Source organism: Xiphophorus hellerii, chromosome 17 (genome assembly GCF_003331165.1).
Source record: "Xiphophorus hellerii strain 12219 chromosome 17, Xiphophorus_hellerii-4.1, whole genome shotgun sequence".
In the NCBI taxonomy this organism is placed as follows: domain Eukaryota; kingdom Metazoa; phylum Chordata; class Actinopteri; order Cyprinodontiformes; family Poeciliidae; genus Xiphophorus; species Xiphophorus hellerii.
Window position 1 is genome coordinate 4,255,597 of NC_045688.1, and position 27,652 is coordinate 4,283,248.

Sequence of the window (27,652 nt, forward strand, 5' to 3'; positions counted from 1 at the left end):
ATAATCTGATGACATAGAATTTTCAGGTATCACACCAGCACCACTCAAGCCAAGTTTGGTGCAGCTCGGTCGAAACATGTGGAATCTAGAAGCAAACGTATGGCATCGGCGTTACAGGTCACTTCGCCACGCCGCCGCACCCAGCTGCTTCATCGCAGCCGGTCAGGGCTTGAATCCACAACACACCAACATGTCTTCTGTCTCTGGACACAGTTTCATGTTGATGAGGTCAAAGGGCTAAGATAGCGACCGTTCACAGTAAAACATGACATTTCCTGTTCTCAGGGGGCGTGGCCTAAGTGATGTCATCATTTCACCACAGGGTATTTTAGGACACCTATTGATGATCAATAACTGAAAGTTTGGTGTCTCTGTGAGTTTCTGTGCAGGATATATAAGAGTTTCGTGTTTCATGGCGAGTAGGTGAACTTTGACCCCTGGTAACCCCCCTTCAGCAATCTCAGACAGTCACCAATTTGATAACTTTAAATCAGACATGCCTTATGATCAGACTGACCGAGTTTGAAGCCGATCAATCGAAATCCCTAGGAGGAGTTCGATCAAATGCAAAGGCTGTAAACGTCAAAGTCGAGGTCCAAAATGGACCTTCAATACAAAATGGCCGACTTCCTGTTGGGTTTCGACCATGGCTCTAAGAGACTTTTTTGTACGTCCTGACAAGATACACATGTGTACCAAGTTTCGTAATTCTAGGATAAAGCATGGCATGGGGCTGTTCATTTAAAATACTCTAGGGGTCGCTATAGAGAAATTAGGCCACGCCCACCAAATTTTGTTATGAATTCCTGTCGGTGGGTGGATAAGGATCCATCCTAGTGAGTTAGGAGGAGCTGGGCCCGAAATTGTGGAATTCAGAGCCAAACGAATTTCGACGGCGTTCGCAACGCCGCCACGCCCACCTGCTTCATCGCAGCCGGTCGGGGTTGGATTACTCAACACACCAACATGTCTTCTGTCTCTGGACACAGTTTCATGTTGATGAGGTCAAAGGGCTAAGATAGCGACCGTTCACAGTAAAACATGACACTTCCTGTTCTCAGGGGGCGTGGCCTAAGTGATGTCATCATTTGACCATAGGGTATTGTAGGGCACCCGATGACGATCAATCACTGAAAGTTTGGTCCCTCTATGTGTTTTTATATAGGAAATATAAGAGTTTCGTGTTTCATGGCGAGTAGGTGAACTTTGACCCCTGCTAACCCCCCTTCAACATGCTCCAAAACTCACCAATTTGATAACTTTAAATCAAACATGCCTTATGATCAGACTGACCGAGTTTGAAGTCGATCAATCGAAATCCCTAGGAGGAGTTCGATCAAATACGAAGGCTGTAAACGTCAAAATCGAGGAAAAAAATGGACGTTCAAGACAAAATGGCTGACTTCCTGTGATAGTTGGCTAATAACATTAAATGTAAGTTCTGAGTCTTTTGGTGAGCTCTACAAGTGTGCCAAATTTCATGTCTCTACGATGAAGTACGTTCATACCATTGTGTTAACAGAAAATTGCTAGTTGCCGCCGTTGAGCAATTTTTTTTTGCGATTTTTGCGACAACCTTAAAATTCAAAATTTTAATTTTTCTAGTTGCGACCGCCAAGTTTGGTGAGTTTTTGAATATGATAAAGCCCCCAAAAAGGCACACGAAGAGGTGGGAAGAATAATAATAATTAAAGCTGCAAGCAGCCTCGGGCGGCCCTCGCAGCAAGCGCCGCTCCGGCCTATTGGCCACCGCGGGGGTTCCAGCCACCGCGGAAGCTCTCGCACGATTTCCAGAGCCGCAGCCAACTCCCCACCGCAGAAGCTCTGCCGCAGTTTTCAGCACCGCCGCCCGCTAGCCACCGCAGAAGCTGTCGCGCATTTTCCACACCCGTCCACCAGGCGACACGCGTGAATGCGTTCGGCAGCGCTCCCCGACGACTGTCAAAAAATCTGGTGCAGATTGGTCGATGCATCGAGGAGACACAGCCGATGTATTAACTTAGGGGGCGCAGTGGAGCCAAATTACATTTCAAACTCGTTGGGCTCTTTAGAGGTGAACAAAGGTCATACATATCCAGTTTGGCGCCAATCGGATGATCTATGTGTGAATTAGAGCCAAACGTATGAATATGGCGAGGGACTGATATTCGCCATTTGGCCACGCCCACACGGTTCAGCCAGCAGCGAGCATTGACAGAGCTTATCATCCGAATCATCTTGATTAGGTCAAGAGAGCCATAAACAGAGCTTTCCAAGGAAAAAAACGGCACTTCCGGTTCCGAGGGGGCGGGGCTTAGATGACGTCATAATGTGATGATGTAGGATCGACGGGCAAGCCTCCAGGATCACTCAGGCCAAGTTTGATGCAGCTCGGTCAAAATATGTGGAATGGAGAGGCAAACGTATACGAACGGCGTTGCCGCCATTGAAAACTCTTGGCACTTTAAAGCAAGCGAGACCAACTTCCTATCTGTCATCCAACACAGAATCACCTTGATTAGGTCAAGAGAGCCATAAACAGAGCTTTCCAAGGAAAAAAACGGCACTTCCGGTTCCGAGGGGGCGGGGCTTAGATGACGTCATATTGTGATGACGTAGGATTGACGGGCAAGCCTCCAGGATCACTCAGGCCAAGTTTGATGCAGCTCGGTCAAAATATGTGGAATGTAGAGGCAAACGTATACGAACGGCGTTGCCGCCATTGAAAACTCTTGGCACTTTAAAGCAAGCGAGACCAACTTCCTATCTGTCATCCAACACAGAATCACCTTGATTAGGTCAAGAGAGCCATAGATGAAAGTTTCCAAGGAAAAAAATAGCACTTCCTGTTCTGAGGGGGCGGGGCTTAGATGACGTCATAATCTGATGACATAGAATTTTCAGGTATCACACCAGCATCACTCAAGCCAAGTTTGGTGCAGCTCGGTCGAAACATGTGGAATCTAGAAGCAAACGTATGGCATCGGCGTTACAGGTCACTTCGCCACGCCGCCACGCCCAGCTGCTATCTCAAAGCCGGTCAGGGTTGGAATCCTCAACACACCAACATGTCTTCTGTGTCTGGACACAGTTTCATGTTGATTAGGTCAAAGGGCTAAGAGAGCGACCGCTCACAGTAAAACATGACACTTCCTGTTCTCAGGGGGCGTGGCTTAAGTGATGTCATCATTTCACCACAGGGTATTTTAGGACATCCGATGCCGATCAATCACTGAAAGTTTGGTCCCTCTATGTGTTTTTTTATAGGAAATATAAGAGTTTCGTGTTTCATGGCGAGTAGGTGAACTTTGACCCCTGCTAACCCCCCTTCAACATACTCCAAAACTCACCAATTTGATAACTTTAAATCAAACATGCCTTATGATCAGACTGACCGAGTTTGAAGTCGATCAATCGAAATCCCTAGGAGGAGTTCGATCAAATACGAAGGCTGTAAACGTCAAAATCGAGGAAAAAAATGGACGTTCAATACAAAATGGCCGACTTCCTGTGATAGTTGGCTAATAACATTAAATGTAAGTTCTGAGTCTTTTGGTGAGCTCTACAAGTGTACCAAATTTCATGTCTCTACGATGAAGTACGTTCATACCATTGTGTCAACAGAAAATTGCTAGTTGCCGCCGTTGAGCAATTTTTTTTGCGATTTTTGCGACAACCTTAAAATTCAAAATTTTGAATTTTTCTAGTCGCGACCGCCAAGTTTGGTGAGTTTTTGAATATGATAAAGCCCCCAAAAAGGCAATTCATTTGGGTGGAAGAATAATAAGAATAATAATAATAATAATTAAAGCTGCAAGCAGCCTCGGGCGGCCCTCGCAGCAAGCGCCGCTCCGGCCTATTGGCCACCGCGGGGGTTCCGGCCACCGCAGAAGCTCTCGCGCGTTTTCCAGAGCCGCAGCCTGCTCCCCACCGCGGAAGCTCTGCCGCAGTTTCCAGCATCGCCGCCCGCTAGCCGCCGCAGAAGCTGTCGCGCATTTTCCCCGCCCGTCCACCGGGCGACAGGCGTGAATGCGTTCGGCGGCGCTCCCCGACGACTGTCCAAAAATCTGGTGCAGATCGGTCGATGCGTCGAGGAGATACGGCCGATGTATTAACTTAGGGGGCGCAGTGGAGTCAAATTACATCTCAAACCCGTCGGGCTCTTTAGAGGTGAACAAAGGTCATACATATCCAGTTTGGCGCCAATCGGATGATCCATGTGTGAATTAGAGCCAAACGTATGAATATGGCGAGGGACTGATATTCGCCGTTTGGCCACGCCCGCACGGTTCAGCCAGAAGCCAGCAATGACAGAGCTCATCATCCGAATCATCTTGATTAGGTCAAGAGAGCCATAAACGGAGCTTTCCAAGGAAAAAAACGGCACTTCCTGTTCCGAGGGGGCGGGGCTTAGATGACGTCATAATGTGATGACGTAGGATTGACGGGCAAGCCTCCAGGATCACTCAGGCCAAGTTTGATGCAGCTCGGTCAAAATATGTGGAATGTAGAGGCAAACGTATACGAACGGCGTTGCCGCCATTGAAAACTCTTGGCACTTTAAAGCAAGCGAGATCAACTTCCTATCTGTCATCCAACACAGAATCACCTTGATTAGGTCAAGAGAGCCATAGATGAAAGTTTCCAAGGAAAAAAATAGCACTTCCTGTTCTGAGGGGGCGGGGCTTAGATGACGTCATAATCTGATGACATAGAATTTTCAGACATCACACCAGCATCACTCAGGCCAAGTTTGGTGCAGCTCGGTCGAAACGTGGAATCTAGAAGCAAAAGTATGGCATCGGCGTTACAGGTCACTTCGCCACGCCGCCACGCCCAGCTGCTATCTCAAAGCCGGTCAGGGTTGGAAACCTCAACACACCAACATGTCTTCTGTCTCTGGACACAGGTTCATGTTGATTAGGTCAAAGGGCTAAGAGAGCGACCGTTCACAGTAAAACATGACACTTCCTGTTCTCAGGGGGCGTGGCCTAAGCGATGTCATAATTTCACCACAGGGTATTTTAGGACACCTATTGTTGATCAATAACTGAAAATTTGGTGTCTCTGTGAGTTTCTGTGCAGGATATATAAGAGTTTCGTGTTTCATGGCGAGTAGGTGAACTTTGACCCCTGGTAACCCCCCTTCAGCAAGCTCATACAGTCACCAATTTGATAACTTTAAATCAGACATGCCTTATGATCAGACTGACCGAGTTTGAAGCCGATCAATCGAAATCCCTAGGAGGAGTTCGATCAAATACGAATGCTGTGAACGTCAAAATCGAGGTCAAATGAAATTCAATCTAAAATGGCCGACTTCCTGTTGGGTTTAGAGCATGGCTCTAAGAGACTTTTTTGTACGTCCCGACAAGATACACATGTGTACCAAGTTTCGTAATTCTAGGTTTAAGCATGGCTTGGGGCTGTTCATTTAAAATACTCTAGGGGTCGCTATAGAGAAATTAGACCACGCCCACCAAATTTTGTTATGAATTCCTGTCGGTGGGTGGATAAGGATCCATCCTAGTGAGTTTGGAGCAGCTGGGCCCGAAATTGTGGAATTCAGAGCCAAACGTATGGCAACGGCGTTACAGGTCACTTCGCCACGCCGCCACGCCCACCTGCTATGTCAAAGCCGGTCAGGGTTGGAATCCTCAACACACCAACATGTCTTCTGTCTCTGGACACAGTTTCATGTTGATTAGGTGAAAGGGCTAAGATAGCGACCGTTCACAGTAAAACATGACACTTCCTGTTCTCAGGGGGCGTGGCCTAAGTGATGTCATCATTTGACCACAGGGTATTTTAGGACACCCGATGACGATCAATCAATGAAAGTTTGGTCCCTCTATGTGTTTTTATATAGGAAATATAAGAGTTTCGTGTTTCATGGCGAGTAGGTGAACTTTGACCCCTGCTAACCCCCCTTCAACATACTCCAAAACTCACCAATTTGATAACTTTAAATCAAACATGCCTTATGATCAGACTGACCAAGTTTGAAGTCGATCAATCGAAATCCCTAGGAGGAGTTCGATCAAATACGAAGGCTGTAAACGTCAAAATCGAGGTAAAAAATGGACGTTCAAGACAAAATGGCCGACTTCCTGTGATAGTTGGCTAATAACATTAAATGTAAGTTCTGAGTCTTTTGGGGAGCTCTACAAGCGTACCAAATTTCATGTCTCTACGATGAAATACGTTCATACCATTGTGTCAACAGAAAATTGCTAGTTGCTGCCGTTCAGCAATTTTTTTTGCGATTTTTGCGACAACCTTAAAATTCAAAATTTTTAAATTTTCTAGTTGCGACCGCCAAGTTTGGTGAGTTTTTGAATATGATAAAGCCCCCAAAAAGGCACACGAAGAGGTGGGAAGAATCGTAATAATAATAAACAGTACAGATACAATAGGCCTTCGCAGCGCTTTGCTGCTCGGGCCTAATAAACAGCACAGATACAATAGGCCTTCGCAGCGCTTTGCTGCTCGGGCCTAATAATAAACAGTACAGATACAATAGGCCTTCGCAGCGCTTTGCTGCTCGGGCCTAATAAACAGTACAGATACAATAGGCCTTCGCAGCGCTTTGCTGCTCGGGCCTAATAAGAAACAGTACAGATACAATAGGCCTTCGCAGCGCTTTGCTGCTCGGGCCTAATAATCTCTCACCTGATTCTCAACCCGTCAAACGTTTCAGCTGTTCAGTAAAGTGAAAGTGAAACTAAAAATGTCAAGGATCGACAGCAAAACCTGAGTCAAAACTTTTCAAGTTCAAAATTTTTCTGTCAGGTTTTCTTTCAGCCAGTCACACAAACACGGTGGTTTCTTAAAGGTGCATCGGAGTTTCTAGGAAATCTCCAGTGGCTTTGATTATATTTGATCAAAACATTACATTTGTTTCTGTAATATTTCAGTTGGTTTGAAAGCTGATTTTCGGTTAGTTCTTTTTTTCCCTTGTAGAACTTTCTCTGGTAAACTGCACACATAATCAGTGTCTTACCGTGAAAAAGTTCGGCTTTATTTCAGTTTCTCTCCCCGAAGCTGCGGTGAAAGTCAGGCAACTTTATCTTTCTCCTAGAGATTAGCTGAGCCCACACATTGTGCTTTACGGTAACACAGCAGGGGCGCCATGGGCTCTCCTGCTGCTTTTCTTATTATTGAGCCTTTTAACTAATAAAAATCATTTTGGTGATTCTAACTGACCTAAAACGAAAGATTTGTTCTGATTTAACTTAAGATTGTTTAAAAAAAAAAAAAGGTCTGCGTGTCTTTATTCGGTGTATGTAAACTTCTGCTTTCAACTATGTGAAATGAAACAAAAATCTGCTGCGATTGAAAACATGTCGATGTCTTGGTTGCTCTCTGTGGGGAACATTTAGATGTGAAAGAGGCAACATTTACTGACCCAAAGAGAAGAGTGGGACCTCCTGCTGCGTCAATGTTAGATTTAATAGTTCACGTTTCTGACTATTTAGAAGTGAAGAAGTTAAAAAAAAAAATCTGCCCCTTAATCTTTTTTTCAGGAGATTTTTCATTTTTTTCTGTTTCACAAAAATATATCTTTATAAGTTATTTACATTAAAAAGTAATTAAGTAAAAAGATGTGTGCATCAATGACACTATTAACTCCGTAAAATACATCTGATCTGAACACGGATCAGATGTTCCGTATTATTTGTTTTGATAAAAACCTATTATCAAAACAAATGGGTGTTTTTGATAATAGGTTATAGATTGCAGAAACTAAGATGAGCATAGTGTGGATATTGATTATGCTACACAACACCTGGATCCATCTCCAGCACAGTAAAATTAAGAAATATTTATTCCTGTATATATGGGGTAGTAACAGGTGGAAGGCCACCCCTGCTGCTTTATTACCGTAATGAACCATGTATGTACCCAGATGCTGCAACGCACAGGTAACGAGGTCCGCTCCTTTACAGTCAGCCTGAGGATCACGCCGGAAGGAGCAATGAGGCGGTGTGGGAGGAGTTTCTGCTCAGCTGCTGCAGAGCGAAAGGTTGGACGGCGCCAGAGACGCCATTAAAGCAATAATCATCGATAGGATAATTAGGAAATAATCTCACATTGAGACACTAACTTTAATCATTTCTGACATTCTTTATTTCACGCGACATCTTCATTCATCTCCGCGCCGAAACAACTCTGCTTCGTCACATGACAGAGATTTATTGAGACCGGCGTCTTCGCCGGTGTTGAAATGATGCAAACCCGCTGTGCGTCTTTGAGAGACTTTCTCTAAAACTTTCCTTCTTGATGTTTTTTTTTATGTAGATTTGGAGTTTCTCATTTAATTTTAGGTTTTATTGACTTATAGCTGTTTCGGACATTAACAACCTGATTCTAAACCCGGACAGGTGAACATTTCCGGGTTGTTCTCTTCCGTGTTCTCCAGCGACCGGAGCAGACAGACAGGTCGACATGGCGCAGGCCGCAGGTAAGTTTTTTTTTTTTTTTTTTTTACTTTATTTTTATTTATTTTTAACAACACATGTTCATAGTTACATTCTTCTGTCTCTTACTGACATTTATCATCTGCATTATAACTTGGCAACAGGAGATGAGTTTGGTAAGTTTACTGACCGACGTCACCAGCTGCACAGATTTACGTTAAAACTTCGGGGTTGTGGATCATTTCTTTCCGCTGTCAGCTCCATCACAATGCGTCAAGTTTCACTGGTTCTGGTGCTGCGACACCCTGTGATAATAACGTTTATTATTATTATTATAAGTTACTTTGAGTTTGCTACCGCGTCCTGCCTCTGCAGCGCACCGGGCAGTCAGCTGATGTTTTAGTGAAAACGGGTCTCGTTGCTTCATGGCTCGTTTAGTTTGTCACGACAGAACATGCAGTAAATGTACCTTTGTGTTCCTATGGTTACCTTGGCATTACTGTCAGATTATTATAAGTGATTGCATGTTTTCCTAATATTGTGCTACAAACTGAGGGATTTTTGTCAGTAATGAAACTCAGCTGTTCATCTGTTTCTACAGGGACAAGAGGAAGAAGAAGAAGGAGCATGGACCCTCCTCCAAGTATTATCTATCTATCTATCTATCTATCTATCTATCTATCTATCTATCTATCTATCTATCTATCTATCTATCTATCTATCTATCTATCTATCTATCTATCTATCCTCAAGAACTGAGTACCTGTTTTAATCTGATATGTTATTTGAAAATGATGTAATCAGACAGTCTAATTCAACTATTTTCTGATTTTAAAAGTACAAACACCATAATTACAGAATCTGGCAGTAGAAATGTTTCTCCAAATGACTTTTTAGAATATGAAACGTATAAATCTGATACCGACAGTGTTACTGTATATGTGGAAGTGCTTCTAGTGCCATATGGATATTTTGCTGTTTGTTCACTGAACCTGCAACAGACTCAGGAAAATATCACAACAGCAAAGCTGCTGAACAAACAAGAGGTCTCACTTCAACGTTATACTGTGGATCTCTGCTGCATTTTTGGCTCCACTGCTACAGAAACTTTACTGAACTCAGAGAAGTGATGCAATAAAATTACACAAGTGAAAATGATGTAGTGAAACTCTCTTTAAAAACAGGTAACTTGGGTAAATGTAACTTGTCACTACTCACTTCTATATATTGTGTACAGTTACTCTCCATATTTCATAAGTTAATATAAGAATTGTCTTTAACTGGTTGGAGAATTTGGCATAAATACAAACTGTTAAAGGGCCAGTATCATGTCAAATCAGCTCTTTATCTTCAATCACGTTCCAATGTTTTTCCCTGCCGTGTTACTTTGATTCTTTCATGTGTGAGAAATCCTTTCATCTCCATGGCAACCATTCAGATGCAAAACGCCTCAGTGGACCTAGCCCCGCCTACAGGGCGCAGCTCCTTCCCCACTCAGCTCCTTCAGACTAGCCAGCAGGAATTAGCAAACAGCTGCTGAGCTCATTATAGGAGCTGCTGCTCAGCAGACGTTGTTAAAGGGTTAACAGAGGGGCCATGTTGGGATGACTTCCTGGAGGCGGAGCTTCAGAAAGAGCCTCTTAAAGAGACAGAGGCCCAATTTCAGGGCATTAAATCAGAAAGTTAAATTTCTATTAAATCATATTTGATACAGACAGCATTGAATAATAACTGAATGTAATATAGTTACTGATTGTAACTATATTACATTACAGTAACTATGGCAGTAAAATTGACACTATGTGGCTGGAAAACATGATACTGCCTCTTTAAAACATGTTGCGATGCTACATGGTTTATTGGAGAAATCATATCACATGTAGTAAAATGAGTTAATGCAGATGTGATGTTCATTACGAAAGTATAATATTGAGCAAAGCATTGTGACTTGGTTTACTTTCCTTCTCCAGCTCTCAGACTGGTTCTTGTTGGGAAGACTGGGTCAGGGAAGAGCTCCAGTGGGAACACCATCCTGGGCAGAGACGCCTTCGTAGCCGCAGTCAGTCAGTCCTCAGGTATTTAAATCTCTGGTCTGAAGCAGACATGGAGCATCTGCACCAATCAGAGCTGATTATTAAGGGCTTCATATGTGAGAATCTGGAATTATAATCTGGATTAACAGGAAAATTAAAACAGTAGAAATCTGATCTTTGTTTTTAGTTCCCATCAGAACTCTGCTGCAGTGGTTTGGATCAGCTGAAGGATTTTAGCTGCTCTTTATGAACTTCCTCACAGTAATCCACCCAATCAATCAAAGATCAATTTCTTTTCAAATTTATGATTTGTTGAATAACCATAAACTGTATTTTATGTTAATTTAGGTCAAACTTAATTAACCTGACACTATTTTTTAAAAAACAATATTAATATTTCTGTTATGGCCAACAGCCAATACTTAACTATATTATATATTCCTGAGACACAGCATTTCATTTGTGTCCTTTATATTGGACATTTTGTTCTTCTTTATCTTCCTTTTCAGTTTTGAGTCACCATATTCCAGGAATTCCCTGGGCTGACCTGCTGGAGCTTCACTCCATTCCTCAATCAAAATGGCCGCCTTAGCAGCACCCATGACCTACTATATACTGTATATACAGTACAGACCAAACGTTTGGACACACCTTTTAATTAATTGAGTTTCCTTTATTTTCATGACTATTGACATTGTAGATTCACACTGAAGGCATCAAAACTATGAATAACACATGTGGAAATATGCACTAAACAAAAAAGTGTAAAACAACTGAAAATACCCCTTATATTCTAGTTTCTTCAAAGTAGCAACCTTTTGCTGTGATTACTGCTTTGCACACACTCTGCATTTTCTTGATGAGCTTCAAGAGGTAGTCACCTGAAATGGTTTTCACTTCATAGGTCAACCTGCCCTGTCAGGTTAATAAGTGGGATTTCTTGCCTTATAAATAGTCATGAAAATAAAGAAAACCCATTTTAATTAGAAGGTGTGTCCAAACTTTTGGTCTGTACTGTATATATATATAGCACATATATATATACATATACATCCTGCTTTGCTGCAGCACAGAGAGTAGGAGCTCAGAGCGTTCTACCATCCTGATGTCCTGATCATATCCTCTGTGTTTCTCCCAGTCACCAGGCAGTGCTGTAAGCAGGAAGGCGAAGTGTTTGACAGAACAGTGACCATCGTCGACACGCCGGGTGTCTTTGACACGTCGTTCTCCGAACACGCCATCAAGAGAGAGATCTCCAAGTGCATCAACATGTCGGCCCCGGGGCCCCACGCCATCCTGCTGGTCATCAAGGTGGGGCCCTTCACCGATGAGGAGCAGGACGCGGTGAGGCAGGTGGAGGAGATCTTTGGGGCAGACGCCTGGAGGTACACCATGATCCTGTTCACCCGGGAGGATGAAGCTGCTGAAGAAGTGAAGCTGCAGCTGCAGGAGTGCGGCCCCAAGCTGCAGAGCGTCCTGCAGAGGGTCAACAACCGATACCTGCTGCTCAACAACCGCAGGGCCCACGACCGCAGCCAGGTGCTGGCGCTGCTGGAGGAGGTGGACAGGATGGTGTCCGAGAACGGAGGAGAGTTCTACTCCAACTACACCTACCTGGAGGTGGTGGAGATGCTGCGGCGCAGAGAGGAGGAGCTCAGAGCGTTCTACCAGAAGCAGGTGGAGGAGCAGACCAGAGCCGTGGAACTGAAATATGAACAGCTGCTGACTGCTGCTCAGCCTGAAGGGCCCGACCTGAAGAGGAGACGCCAGGCTGAGATACAGGAAGTTCAGCGTTACTATGGCAACTTGCAGCGGAGCGCGCGCCATGTTGTAGAGCAGAGCACAAAGCAGGATTCAATGGAGGACATTGTCCAGTTCTCCATGACGCTGAAAGTGAAGGCCAGCTCCTAAAGACCCAGAAGTCCCTGTTTTCATTACCCAGCATGCATCAGCATCAGGATGAACAGTCCAGCCTGGAGGTTCTGGTCCGCACTGATGTTCGTTCACTCAGGCTCCTCTGAGAAACCACTGCGGTCCAGTCAAAGTCCTTCCTGCTGAAAGGTTTCAGCAGCAGCCTGAAGGTTCCTGAAGGAACTAAAACCTTCTGCTACAACAACCAGTTTCTGCCCACATGGGGATTTTTCCTCCCTGAACTGGCAACCAGTCATTTCATTGTTGGACTTTGCTGTAACTTAGTCTAATAGATAATATTTATCTATTGTTTATTCATAAAAACATTAACAAGCAAAAGTTGATCATTGATGAAAGTTGTTGTGAATGTCAGAGTGATAATGAGCTGAGCTCTAAACCTGCAGCAGTTCACTGAAGTCATCAGAACCAGAACCTTTTCTGCTTCGGACCTGAAGGAGGAACGCTGCCGACCTCAACAGAAACGCCTCTGACCCGCTGAAGCTCCTCTCACTGAGAACGGACTGATGGTCAACAGATTGTCTGGGATTTTTCAACTGTTTTAGGGTCACGTTGATGCACTGAATCCAAAAATCCCCTTTGGTTTTGTTCAATCAGGTGAACTTTGTGAACTGAGCTCCACATTAGTTTGGGACGCTGGATGACGTCACGACGGCCGGTTGGACTCTGCAGGGAGCTGCTAAAGAAACAGAAGTTCATGACCTGAAATTTACTCAATGAAGACGTGATGTTCAGTTTACATGTAGTTACCCTGAACCAGTGTTTATTACTCGGTTTGCAGAAATCTAAGTTTCATTAATACACTCTGTTAGAAAACTATTTTTGTTCTCCTAAAACCTTCTTTGGATGAGAAATGAACTGATGACGTCACAAAAATGTTATTAATTTAGTCATAAGATCAGATTTCTCTAAATCAAATTAGAATAAAACCTGTGAAAAATGGGTGTGATTTTTGGATTCAGTGGTGCAAAACAATCCTAAACCAGTTGAAAAAACATAGAAAACTTCCTAAAACAATTTTTTTAACCCAGTATTATTATAATGATGCAGGATGAAACATTTTAAAAATGTTTCATATGATTTTTAACAGTGTCTTTTTGACAGTAAATTGAATAAACAGTTTTATAAATCTGAGGAATGTGTGTGTTCATTAGAATCAGTCAGATGGAAGCAGCTTCAGCCGCCACAGATCCATGAACCTGAAGAACCGTGAAAATGTTTCACTTTGACCCGTCAGACGCTCCAGAACCAAACCCAGAATTCTCCCCTACAGACGGAAAATCTCGGGTTTCTTCTCATAATCTGGGTTCTCATTCTGTCTTTCTGCGTTTGCAGATTCTTCCTGCTGCTCACTGAGTCCAGATTCAGAGGAGCTAAATATTAAATATGACTAAACATTAAACCAGAAATATCAGAACCGTTTCCTGTAAAATGTAAATGTTTAGTCGAAAGTCTGGTGAAAAACGTCTTGAAAATAAACAACGTGATGAACTGAAATCTGCAGAACTTGAGGAAAATCAAACTTGCTGTAAAACCTTGACGGATCGTCCAGCCGCTCTGCAGAAGTTTTTCAAATTTTTAAAAAACTTTTTATCCTCAGAGAATCTCCTCCATTAGAGCTGCTGTCAATATTTACTGCTTTAATAATTAATGCTGCTAAATGAGGCGCCGGGGGAGGAAGGAGCGCTCATCATCATCATCATCATCATCATCACACCCAGAGGATTACATCACTCAACACGACGTCTCCATGGCAACCACCCAGTTGACTTTAATGTGAGACTCTTCGAGATTAAAAACAACTTTTATTAATCTGCAGTAACTGATGGATGTGCGGCAGAGACGGGTCAGAACCAGAACCTTTATCTGGGTCAGAACCAGAACCCAGCAGATGATAAAACCCAAAGTGTTTCTCTGGTTCAGTAATTATGTGAACAGAAATGAACGGATCAGAACCGCTCTGACCCGTTGACCTGGACCAGTTCCTCCAAATGGTTCTGCAGGTTCTGGATGTCCGGTCCAGGTGCTGCATGACCTTTGACCCCAGCTGCTGCAGATGCCTGCTGGTCATCCAGTCATTCGGGTGGAATAGTTAAATCACGGGCCCCTGAGGACCAGGGTGGGAAACCCCTTATATAAAACACAAACACATGAAGCCCAACAGAGTTTCTGGTCCACCGGGTCAGAACCAGAAGCACTTTAATGCTTCCTGGATAAATGTTCAACATCAAGGAGAATCTAGAACCTGAACAGAACCGTCTGATTCTGGATGATCAGAACCAGACGGTTCTAAAGGTTCTAGCAATGAACCAGAACCTCCTCAGTCCATCATGGATCAGCAGAGACGATGGATGAACCGTTTGAGACGGAGAAACGTTCTGCTGGAACTCTGGTAGCTAAAAGCACAGACATGATAAAACGATAGACGCCTCCTGGACCGCTCTGGTCTACTGGCGCTGACGAGACGCAGGGCGGCCATCTTGGAGCGGTCGACCTCTCCAGGATGGCGCCATATTTACTGAAACCCGGGCAGCCATTGCAGGGTCTACTCACTTATTCAATGTAGCTGAACTGACACCAAGCTAGCAGACAGACAGAAGCAATTGATCAGCAGAGATCAGATCAGATCCAACTGGAAGGAAAACGACTCACCAGGGACAAAAAGTAAAGATTCTGGTTCTGTTCACTAAAACTCTGAAACCAGAGACACAACACTGATCCTGCCGGCCTTCATCCTCCATCATTATCACCATCATCATCATCATCACCATCATCTGTCACTCAACCTTCACCAAAAGGTCAAAGGTCAGGATGTTTTCAGTTGTCTACAGCACAATATTAACCCAATAGGTCAGACCCAAACATTCTGATTATCTCAGTAAAAACTTCAGTCTGAACTCAATAAGATCCCAGCAGCTCAGGATCAGGATCTCAGACCAGTGGAGGCAGGGCCGCAACTACATATTTTTGAGGTGGATGCGAACATCATCATTGTAGGCTAGCTTAAGCTAACCTGAATATTTACAACTCTCTTGTTGATACACTGACATTTCTTACCTTCTGTCTTTCAACCACTTTGAAAAGCTTTTCTTCGTCTCTCCAACATCTTTATCCTTCCCCCTCTTCCGTTCACCTGCAAGTTGCTGGGAGGTTCGGCGTGCAAGCCAGCATGTGGAGGGGTTTAAATAAATTAGAAGATTGTCTAAAAGTTTTATTTGAATACTTGAGTTAGAAAAAGTAAACTCATTTATATATTTGATTTATGTAATACGTTATTTTTATTATCTTGACAAAATGTTGAAGGGTACGCCACAAAGCTCTATATGCAAGCGTGTTAATGGAAAGTTGAGTGGAAGAAAGAAAGTGTGGTAGGACAATGTGCACAACTGTCTAGGACAATTTTGTCAGGATTGTGAAACGAAGCCCAGTAAAGAATTTGGGAGAGATTCAGAAGGTGTAGACAACCACTGGAGTCTCAAGAGACATACAAAGTTAAATTCAATTTGAATTCAAGAATACATTATTGATCCTAAAATTAAGTAAAATATGGTTAAATATCATGTTATTCAAGGTTCTTCAAATGGTTGTTAGGAAGGATCTCTTGTAGCAGTCTGCATTACAGCAAACTTGATGAAGCTTCTGACTGAAGACTCTTAGTCGTAAAGTAATCTGACAACATCATGAGCGTCATACTTGGGATATAAAGTTGCCCAGTTGTCTTTATAGATGAAAATACATTTTGACTTTAATTTGGGAATTAAGGTCCCAGAACCTAAAGGAAAGTGTGGAGGCACAGAATCGACCGTGCTTGAAGTCCAGTGTGAAGTTTATTCCACAGTCAGAGAGGATTTGGACAGCAACGCCATCCGCTGTTCATGTCCACTTTGTTTTTATCAAATATAAAGTCAGCAAAGCCATCTACCAGGGAATTTACTGCACTGCTGTCAGCTTAGTCCACTTTATAATTCAACCAGGTCAAATTCATCCAAACCAGTTTTTGTCTGGTTTGGTCTAAATTCAGTTTAAATCAATTCAATTCATTTGAACAAAAAATACGTAGATTCAGATCCAGTCACAATTTTAGTTCATCACTGTTACAAACTGATTAGTGGATATAAATGAAGCCCATCTGATTATTGATTTACCAACAATTTCTACATCTAAAGCACGGGGCGACTGTGGTGGAGAACAACTCCCTTTCAACAGGAAGGAACAGTAGTATGAGCGTTGTGACTGTACTGTGATCGGCTGAGGGTTGAGAGGACAGAGCAGACAGAAGCACAGGTCCAGGATTACAGTCAGAGCCGTAGGCGTAGGAACCAGGGAGAACTGGAGGGGACATTATAGTACCCTAGACCGTTACTTGGTCTCTGACACTAACGACAATAAATGCAGGTAATATACTTGAAAACAAGGTAAAAACATTGTCCGTTAGAATGGATGAAAAATGTTACTTAAATAGCACATTTTTACAAGACAAATGTCTAGCATAAGCTAAAGCTAATGTTAGCCACAAAGTTTAAAGAAAGTAAAACTCACCTTCGTATCTGTGTATAACGAGGCGAACATCTTGAAACCTTTCTCCAGCTTATTGTCGGGGCTTCGGATCGATGTACATCATTAATTGTTACCTTGGACAAGCCCTGCAGACGCCCAGTGTAAAGAGCCTTTTTCAATAGATCGGAAAAGATTGAGCCGCTTTGCCCCAAACGCGGAAGCTGAGGTGCAAAGAGCCCAACAGTTCAGAGTTTCTCATAAATCCTCTATTGTCACTATTTAAATATCATATTCATTGTTCCAGGTAGGGGAAGCCATGCTTTGCTGCATTTTACAATGAACTTAAGTTTTATATCCAGACTATCAAAGACAGAAAATAGCTATTAAAACAATTGAACTCTGTACTGCTTTGAATGAACAGTTGGGAACCGAAGCCCCGTAGCTTTTTCTTCATCTTGAATATATTTATCTGTATTTGTTTTTTTCTGGAGGCAGAACAAATGTTTCACTCTGTCGTTGTACAGTGTGTCTGTGAATAAAGTTTTTTAAAAAAACATCCCCCCTCCCCCACACCCAACAGACTTCTTGTGGCTTTGATGTCACAGTGATGTCACTCATCCTGTCTATGACATCACTGGCGGCTGCCTTTGTATTGCCAGATTCCACAGAGAAATTCATTTGCAGTCTGAACCAGAGAGCAAACATGGAAGAGGATAATTTTTTGTTGACTAAAATAAACAATTTACAGAAGAACCGCAGCAAGCTGGCAGAGGAGAACCAAGAGCTTCAGAAAACTGTAGAAAGTCTGAAGATTAAACTAGAGAGACTAAACAGAACGGACAAGACACACAATTGGCATGAGGAAAATTGCTTACTTCTAAAATCAAATGCATTTTACAAAAAACAAATCAGAAAAATTCATCTGGACCTGGAGGAAGAAAATGCAACTATATGCCAACTAAGATGTGATAATGAAGCCAAATTAAGAATAACACTTAAACTGGAAGAGGACCGGAAAAAACAGAGAAACACTGCAGCGGACAAATTAAGAGAAACAACAGAAAAACTCGAGCAGCTAGAGAGAGAAAATGAGGAGTTAAATAAAGAGATTGTATCTCTGAAGATCAAAAATGACAGGATCGAATCCAGGCTGGTGGAAAAAAGCAAAGATTTCCAGCAAAGGGAAGAACCAGTTAGGGTAAATATACAGGAAGAGGAACTATCAGTATGTCAGAGAGTAGGGAGAATTTTGATGCATATGTACGATTCAAGAACGTTGGCGTATTGGGTGCCACCTTGGGGGTTTTTTTAACAGTAAAGGATATTTTGGGTTGCTGGAAACAGGATGTTTGTGGGATAGTGATGCGTTTAAATTAATTACAAATATAAATACTCTTGTTTGCTTTTGGAATTTGTGCCTGGTGAGAGATGCTTGCAGGAAGACATCTAAACGGGTCAAACTGGAAGCTGACACCAGATGGTCTGCAGCAAGAGTGATGACTGACGGATGATTAAGGGTCGAAGTTTATGAACCAGAAACAGAGGAACTGTACATGAGACAGGGATGCACAAGACAACTCCTTGTTCTGTGGGTTCATCAGTTCCTGCATTGTTTCTACAGAAGGAAATAAACAAGAACTCTGAATTTTGCATTCTACATTACGGCAGCTTGCAGGTGCAACACACCTGTGACTCAAGAGAACAGAAGAAGCAGCTGCTATGTGATTAACTCAAGATAACCAAATCCAGGGGTCTCAAACTCCAGGCCTCGAGGGCCGCAGTCCTGCAGTTTTTAGATGTGCCACAGGTACAAAACACTGGATTGAAATGACTTAATGACCTCCTCCTTGTGTAGATCAGTTTTCCAGAGCCTTAATGACCTAATTATTCTGTTCAGGTGTGGTGCAGCAGAGGCACATCTAAAAGTTGCAGGACTGCGGCCCTCGAGAACTGGAGTTTGAGACCCCTGAATAGGCTCTGTAACTAGAACCGCCCTAAGGAAATAAAAAGAAATTCTCTGGGAGGAGCTGTTTTAGAGCGGGTAGATTGTAACTAAAGCACGCTGCTGTCCGTTCTCCTTGCAAGTAAATCTAAAACTCACTTGTCTCTCTCTTCTTTTTCAGTTTGAGAATGCTTAGGTAGATGAACCTGATATTAATTTGGTCCTTCCAAGCCGGATCCCAAGATACTGAAGGATTCCAGCGGGTGAGACCGAATCCAGAAGGACCGTGCGCACGGCTAAACTCTTCAGAATGAGTTTAGATCTTTTTCCGGGACTGGTATTTGGTTTACCAGCTGGAATCTGACGCTTGACGGGACTCCGTGGAAGGGGAGAGACAACTGAGAGTAAATTCTCTTTTAAAAGAAAAGCGTGAATGAGTTGATGGCGTTTGCGTTAAAAGAAATCCTGTGTAAGAAACGCTGTGAATCCTGGGCTCTAACAGCTGAAACTAAACGGCTTTAACTTTATGCTGTTGTGGTGATAATTGGATGGCGGAGTCCAGCGAGCAGCCGCTTAAATCCGTCTTAAAAGTTTCATTCCGTAAAAAAAACAGGGCGGGCGGAGTCCTGCGTGAAGACGCTTCAGCTCCGGAACTGAAGTGTGATTGGAGGTATAAACACCTTTAGGTATTTTATCTCATTTAAAGTAGCGGGTTTGGAAGGAGCAAACCAATTGAGGATGCAGAGGCAAGAATCCTCCACTCGTAAGAGTCCAAGAAAGGATTACCACAATTGGTATTTTTAATTGTTACCCACTATAAAAAAGAAACCAGTTTTTAGAACAGCCTAGGTGTTGACAAACTGGTCTAAATTGTTTAAAATGGGTAGAAATAGCAGGAAGTGGAGAGAAGTGTTTCAATATGTGTTCGTTTAATTTCTTTTGTAAATGAATTCATTTAAATTGTCCGGAATGGTAGAAAAATAACTGCAGTACTGGAGAATACACAGCAGATGGCGGCATAGCAAACTCGCCATTAACAACCATTGAACGAATTACTGCTTTATATTTCAACAGTAAATGTAAATCAAAAGATTAACAGCAGTGAAAATATTGGGAGTGTGTTGAAGGGCAGGACCCTGATAAAATAGAAAATATCTGAATAAATGGATCGTAAAGTACAGGTTAAAAGGTTAAATAAATACTAAAATAGAACTAGAACTATAGGATAAAATAAAAAACTAAAGAAAGAGCCAAGAAATTAAGGAAACAGAAGATTGTGATAACAGTGTGTTGGCAAATAAATAGATGACTAAATGAAACACTAACTAAATAAATAAATACAGGAATAAGTAGATGAATATAATAAATAAAAAAATATCTGAAAACTGGAACAAAAGTCATAAAGGAAAACAAGTAACAGACAGGAATGTGAAACACAAGAAAGGGGAATATGAAAGTTTTTTTAAGAAGGAAAAGGATGAGGAAACTTTAAACAGTTAAAGTTTCATAGAAAGAAAAATAATGATGAAAACTACTAGCTCATGGTTTGCAGGAATTAACAAACTGAGTAGTAGGTTTGGTAAGTAGGCACATGTGGTGATTTAGAAATAAGGAGAAAGGCAAGGAGCAAGTGAGTCAAAGTAAGAGAATGGAAAGATGATTTGAACAAATATCAAATTAAAATGATCGTTGTGTTCAAAGTTGCTCCCATAGCAGTTTGGAAGAACTTAATAACTGGAAATAGAAAATAGATCTTATAGAGAAACAGCTAAAATGCTTTGCATGGTCCAAAGGATGTTTATAAAAATCTGAGTAATAATTATGTAGAATTATAAGAATTAAAATATTAGATAAGAATGTTAATTATTCTTTGCGCAGATTAAAAAAAAACAAGCTGCAGCTGATTCTGGACATCTTAACATTCTTTTAATAATGAACAAAACTTTATTAAGATAGAGAAATATTAAATCTACAGGACTTACTTTTAATTGATTCAGTGAAACTAAAACTAACTCTCTTATTAAATATTAATTGATCAAACAGAGGAACACATAGCCTTCATGGATTTCAAATGCACCATTAGCTCTGCTCCTAAAACCTTTATTTTTATTGCCAATATAAAACAAAAACAAATGTTTGCAGTACACTTTAAAGAATCCAAAACAGATTACAGTTTCTCTGGCTACAAGATCAATGTACCAATGGGCTCTTTGCACCTGCTGCGCTGACGTCACTTGCTCATTCATCCGACACATTATCAGAGTCAAACTGTGTTTGCTGCAGCCAGGGCCGCAACTACATATTTTTGAGGTGGATGCGAACATCATCATTGTAGGCTAGCTTAAGCTAACCTGAATATTTACAACTCTCTTGTTGATACACGGACATTTCTTACCTTCTGTCTTTCAACCACTTTGAAAAGCTTTTCTTCGTCTCTCCAACATCTTTATCCTTCCCCCTCTTCCGTTTTCTGTTTTGGGCCCCGGAGTTTTTTTCTGCGCCCCATCTTTAGCTCCCTGTTGTTGAGGCATTACTACAAATTTAAAAGAAAACAAAACGCGCCTCAGCCGCTGCCCAAGCTGCCTGTATGGGAGGGGGGCGCCTAATCAGTGCTGTTCCTCTGTTATTGATCATTTCATACACAAACAGCTGTTAAGTACATAAAATGCTGACTAGAAAAAATAATTCCCCACATCGTTTTTGCGCCCCCTCTACTGCAGCGCCCCTATGCGTTGCATACACTGCATAGCCACCTTTTGCGCCACTGAGTGGAGGTCAGGGTCTACCACACCGGACCAGAACCAAGATGGAGGCTGTACAAAGATGGAAACCGGCCAGCAGAGAGCAGCTGGGCGTTTGGAGCTGGTTGGTAAAGCAAACATGAAGCATCATAACCTGGAGGCTGGAACAGTCTAACATCGGATCAGATTCATTCACTCTGGGACTGAAGAGTCTGACATCCTGCTGAGTTTCCAGTTCCAGACCAATAAACACGATGACCAACCAACTGGGTGGACAAAAACAGAAAAGATCCTCAGGGATCTGGAAGAGAGAACCATCAACCTTTAGAGGACAGACGTATAAAACCTCAGAGGCCATCGTGAGGAAGAGGACAGCTGTGGTCTTTTGTTTCTATTCATTCAGTGAATCTTGTTTATTATGAATCAGCAGGTCTGACCTTTGTGAACATCATCATGAAAACATTTCCTGTTCTGTTTCTCTAGTGAAACTTTTGCATGGAAACTTTTATTTCTCAGCAGAAAACAGTAACATGTGAATCAGTAATGAAGTGTTGACGATGTGCTGCTGCTCTGAGGTCATGTGATGTTTTCAGCTCTCAGCTGGTGGCAGCAGAGAGAGGATGAGATAAAAGCTGATGACAGGAAGTGGATCTGCCAGAGCGGCCGTTCTGATGATGTGGGGTTGTAGTGGCAGTGACCTCTGTGACCTCTGTGGCCCTGCTGGGGGTGTGATGATGATGATGATGCTGTGATGCTGAGCAGGAGGAGTGCGCTGAACGTGACGGTGACGGGGCCTCACCAGGGGGTCCTGGGCCTGGTGCTGTTCACCATCGTCACCACGCTGCCATGCTGCGCGTTCCTCTTCATCAACCTCACCATGCTGTACACGCTGCGCAGCCGGCCGCTGTTCAGAGAGGCGTCCCGCTACGTGCTGCTGTTCAACCTGCTGCTGGTGGACACCGTGCAGCTGTTCCAGAGCCAGTCCATGTTCCTGCTGTCCGCGGTCAGCCTCGCGCTGCTGTACCCGGTGTGCGCCGCTCTCACCGCCTTCAGCAGCCTGACCCACTGCGTGTCCGTGGTCACGCTGGTCAGCATGTGCCTGGAGCGGTACGTGGCGGTGTGCTACCCCCCTCCGGCACAGCGCCATCGTCACCCTGAGGAACACCGGCGCCGCCATCGGGGTCATCTGGGGCGTCAGCTCCTCCCACGTCATCGTCCAGCTCAGCCTGATGCTGTCCCGCTTCTCGGCGGCTGACCTGGGGGTCATGCAGATGGTGCACTACTGCGGGAAGGAGAGCGCCTTCATCGACCCCGTGTCTGACCACTACGACAGAGCCTTCACCTACTTCCTGTTCCTGCTGGGGGCGGCCACCGTCTCCTTCGCCTACGCCGGCATCATCGTGGCGGCGCGCTCTGCGTCCACGGACAGAGCGTCGGCCGTGCGGGCGCGGCGCACGCTGCTGCTGCACCTGGTGCAGCTGGGCCTCAGCATGTCCTCCACCGTCTACAACTCGCTGCTGATCGTCATCACCGGCAGCCTGGAGCGCGTCCCGGCCGTCCGCCTGCAGATCGGCCTCTACATGGCCGTCATCATCCTGCCCAAGTGCCTCAGCTCGCTCATCTACGGCCTCAGAGACCACAACATCCGGCCCGTCCTCGTCATGAACCTCATCTGCCAGTGCAGGGGCTCGGCTCTCCACACCAGAACCAGAACCAAGAACAGAATCAGAGTCCAGCTCAGCTGAGACGTTCACTAGAAACTGGGATAATAAAGACGATGATGGGAGGAAGTCAGAATGTTCAGCAAATAAACCTGCAACTGTTTTCACTGAACCGATAATAATAATAATAATAATAATAATAATAATAATAATAATAATAATAATAATAATAACAATAACAATAATAATAATGTTTTTATTTGCAGAATGTCTTCAGGAGATCATAAACATGTTTGTCTAATAATTAAAACCCGAAGTTGATTTTTCATGAAGAACTTTGAGTAACTTGTTGAAACCTGCAGCTTTTAAAACAACCTGAACTTTGATTAAAAACACCTGAAACATTAATCTGACCATGTTGAACATTAATCCTGCTGTGATTTAGTGAACCTGCCTTAATGTTGAATATGAAATATCAGGATTGTTATGATGTTACTGTGTTTAATATGGAGTAAAACAGGTTTCTATCATCATGAGATCCAGGATGTTTAAACCAAACTGGATCATTTCCAGCTGCAGAGCGATTCGTTTCTCTAGATTTCTCATTAAGTTTAAATCTGTTTTTGATTTAAAACTGGAACATTGATTCATTTTAGTTATATTCCAACTCTCTGTTATGTTTCTTTATTATGCTGTAACTGTTTGTTTAGTTTTGTGTTTTTATCATATTAAGCAGTTTATATGCTGCCTTGCTCAGAGGTCAGAGGGCAGCTGGAGGTTAGAAAAATGATGTGGTTTGAGTTTGGTGAATTAAACTAACTCGATTTAATTCAAGTTCATCAATAAAACATTAAAGTCATTAAAGTTTTAATGACTTTATAACTCAGAGTAAAGAGCATCAGTCATTTTCTCTGGTTTTCATCTTCATCTTTCTGCTCCTCATCACATTTCACTGCTCAGCTCTGAAAAGTACAGACAGACTTTGGTTTGTCTACATTAAAAATTAAAATAGATTTTACAATTTAGTTAGAAACGTGTTTGTATTTTAGTTTAGTTTTTTGAAACCCCATGCAGATTTAAAGAGACGTATCATGCAAAAGCCACTTTTTTAGCCCTTAAATATTTTTTGTGTACTTTGAGTGCCAAGGACTGCAAAAAAAAGTAAATTTAATTACTTTTTTGCTGTGCTGAGTCAATGTTTTTATATTCTATGGGTTATATTTTCCAGTCTGTTAATTTTTCTCTATTGTCTATAATGTTTTCTTGTCTATTATGTCACAACATTTGCTGTGGATCTGATAAAAAACATGATTTCCAGCTAATCGGTTTTTTTGAGGCCTCTTTTTTACTTTCCTTGCAGCCATTTTGTAGTCCAAGTTCAGTTATATCGAAGTTGCAAGTAAACAAGTCAAAATCTTCTGTTCTTGTGTGCATTAAAGCACCTGGTTCCTTACACAGCCCCTTGTCTCTTTGATTAAATTAGATTTTTCTTGGGAACGTACCCACATTAGTGCAGAAGATCCGTTTGCACAGAGAACTCAAAGACGAATGTTTCAGCAACTTCTGCCAGCATCAAGAGGGATTTTTTAAAATATTTAGTCTGAAAAGAGATTGATTGTGGCTCAGTTCCTTCTCTCTACTGAAACAGCAAAGCAGCCAGCTGCTAATGACACTAAAGTGACAACAAAGTTTGTATTAGAGATAAAGTTTGTAGGGGTGCACCAATTTATTAGCGCGAATTTCCTTAGTTTTGGGAGATTGGTGATCAACTGAAACTTACATGTGAAGCCCGTCTTATCCTCTGATCTTTTCTACCTCAGCAAAGGTTTAAAAATCAGCCTCTGTCCTCTTCTGCTCTGCAGTGAGAGGTTTGACTGACAGACTGGCCCACCAGGTCATGGCTGAACGTTTGCAGTTAACGCAGCAATTTTCTTGCTCTACTTAGTGACATAACTAGTTTTGTCAATGTCCACCACCAGGTGGTTGGTTGAACTGAGGGGAGGAAGGGAAGCAATTTATAAAAATGAGAAAAATCTAATCCTTCATCTGACCTCCAAACTTTAAAAATAAAATCTTGGGAAAAAAATCACTTTGATCCAAATGAGCTCATAAGTTTCAGGATACTTTCCTTGAATTGTTTTTAATATTTCATACACTCTATGTATAGCAGTATCTTCATATGCCTCACTCTGTTTTTTGACAAGTTTTTGTTTAACACAAATATGTGTATCTTCCTCAATCATCAACTAAACTGCTCACACCAGTGAAACACATCGTTCTCAGTCATTCTTCACAGTTTTGCAAGAATCTATGCTTCTTTGTTTGAATAAAACCAAATCAAACTTTGAGACTGAGTGCTCTTAAAGTTTATTATTGGTTTTCTGCATTCATAATCAAACAGAACAGCATGAAAATAAATCCAGCTTAAAGGAGAGGCAAGTTTGGTTATTTGGTGTTATTTTCAGATTCTTAGCACAAACTGGCAAAATTTAGAGACCTTTTGCATCCTTGACCATAGAAGTATCCATGGAAGAAATGAGAGTGCACCTCCCTCCATTGTGTAATCATCCTATCCAGCCACATGATGAAGCCACATTTATCTGAGGTCAGCAAGATTTAGAAAATTTGACTCAAACTGTGTTTAATTTGAGCTCAGTGTGTGTTTAAAACCATTTATATCAACTTAAAAACTGTTTCCTCTAAAGGTAACTGATTGTGGCTCACCACCAGACCTTCACAATGAAGTTTTAGTTCAGTTAAGCCTGGTCTGAGTTCATCTATAGGTTATTCCAAATCTAAATCAACCATTGCCAATGAAGCCACCTGATCCATGTAAGGTAATTTATATAGTTTAGTAAGTGTATTTGGCAACATGGTGGAGCCATATACCAAAATATCTTGGCCAACAACATAAATGTCTAAACTTTGAGACAGAATTATCTACGGATAATTCCAAGTTTAAATGAACCATTTAATCCACCGTATTTATGTAAACTAATGTTTATTCGGATGTAAAGTAATTTGCATACTGAGTATTTTTCAGTGTTTTCTGTCATTTTTCTTTCACACTTTATTCCATTAAATCATCTTCAAATACAACAGCAGTTCATTCAATAAAGTGCACAATTTGGCTTGTGAACAGTTTAGACTGTGAACAATGTAAGAACAGTGAAAATCAGTCCGGACATGGAGAGTGACGTTGTGTTCAGCTGAGCCGAATCAGGGGAATGAGGAGCAGCTGATAAAATGCTGAGAGTTTTTATCTGAGACATGAAAACTCACAGTTGGAGAATGAAAATATTCACAGTAACAAGATGGAAAAGTTAACAGTCGGTGAAGCTGAAGCATGAAAATAATGAGACTTTTATTAATCCAGCTCTGGGAAGAAGAAAGTCACCAGAAGGTATCATGTTTAATTTAACAAACTGTTAAAAACCTTATGGGAGTTTGAGTTGCAAATATTAATCCACAACAGGACAGTCTTAGTGAAGTTGTGCTACAGGAATAGCTTGGAAGCAGAAAAGTTGCAGCAGCAGAGATGCACAACGCAGAATTACTTTAGGTTTGGGTTGGGATTTTAACGAGAGATTCTGTAAATATTAAACCGTTACATTTTAAACTCCAGCTGTAACTTTCTGTTTCATCACCATCACTTGCTCTGTTTCTAACCACCAGATGTCACATGTTCACAGGTAGAACACGTGACACACTGAATATATCTGAGCTAAGATGAAACTGAAACTATTGAGCATCAGAACATCAGCAGCAGCAGGAGCAACCAGAAGAGACCAAACATGAGTGATACAACTCATCTTTTTGGTAAGAACATTTATTAGTTAATATTTTGACTCTCTTCTTCATTAGATATATTTTTTATAATTTTATCTAATTAATATATTTATTTCTCATTATTTATGTTTTCAAACTATTTCTACACATCATTGTTCACTACCTTCATATTACTGTCTTTAAAGTTTAAAGATTTCAAATTATAAGAAAATCACCAGATTTCACCAATGAGTAACTTTATAAATGAGGTTCTTGTGTTGCAGCTCATTGCTTCAACTTCCTATTAATATGAGAGGATATTTTGTGTTTTACTTTCACTAGACTGTAGACTTTTATGCCTTCATAATTTATTGTTCAATCATTTCATAAACGTAAATGTTCCACAGTTTCCTCTCAGTCTGTTTTAAAGTTGTGACCAATCCTGAGTGGTTTGCTTGGTAATCGAAAAGAGTCAATGTCAGTCCTAGCAGAAGCAAAGTAAAAGCAGAGATAGTCAAAGGAAACATTGATGCAGCTTCTTCAGACAAACCTTAGTGGTTGAAAACAGATTTGACTGGGAGTTGTTTCAGGAAGCTGGAGGACTGCATCAGATTAAGATGAGCTTTATAATTTCACAGTTAGAGTTTTAGATGAGCCCAGGGTATTAATTCCTGATAAACCG

The 27,652-nt window shown here is 42.0% G+C and overlaps 1 protein-coding gene and 1 pseudogene across 3 annotated transcripts; both read left to right on the top strand.

Annotated features, from left to right (window-relative positions):
- The first annotated feature begins 8,207 nt into the window (after nucleotides 1–8,207).
- Nucleotides 8,208–13,495, top strand: LOC116736682 (GTPase IMAP family member 9-like). Of its 3 annotated transcripts, none has more exons than XM_032589311.1 (4): nucleotides 8,208–8,451; nucleotides 9,000–9,042; nucleotides 10,370–10,474; nucleotides 11,571–13,495. In XM_032589311.1, the coding sequence occupies exons 1-4, from the start codon at nucleotides 8,428–8,430 to the stop codon at nucleotides 12,341–12,343; spliced, it is 945 nt and encodes a 314-aa protein (XP_032445202.1). In that variant the 5' UTR covers nucleotides 8,208–8,427; the 3' UTR covers nucleotides 12,344–13,495. The 3 variants fall into 3 exon arrangements, with proteins under 3 accessions (XP_032445202.1, XP_032445203.1, XP_032445200.1); XM_032589312.1 differs by having other exon boundaries at nucleotides 8,208–8,443; nucleotides 9,001–9,042; XM_032589309.1 differs by lacking the exon at nucleotides 8,208–8,451 and having other exon boundaries at nucleotides 8,481–9,042.
- Nucleotides 13,496–22,292: 8,797 nt separating this feature from the next.
- On the top strand, nucleotides 22,293–24,649 carry LOC116736681 (odorant receptor 131-2-like; annotated as a pseudogene).
- Nucleotides 24,650–27,652: the final 3,003 nt, after the last annotated feature.

Bases quoted from the DNA above. Each gene is read 5' to 3' on its own strand.
- LOC116736682 (XM_032589309.1), top strand. From the start codon at position 8,970: ATGAAACTCAGCTGTTCATCTGTTTCTACAGGGACAAGAGGAAGAAGA. The intron at 9,043-10,369 runs GTATTATCTATC...TTCCTTCTCCAG, and splicing joins GAGCATGGACCCTCCTCCAA to CTCTCAGACTGGTTCTTGTT. The intron at 10,475-11,570 runs GTATTTAAATCT...TGTTTCTCCCAG, and splicing joins CGCAGTCAGTCAGTCCTCAG to TCACCAGGCAGTGCTGTAAG.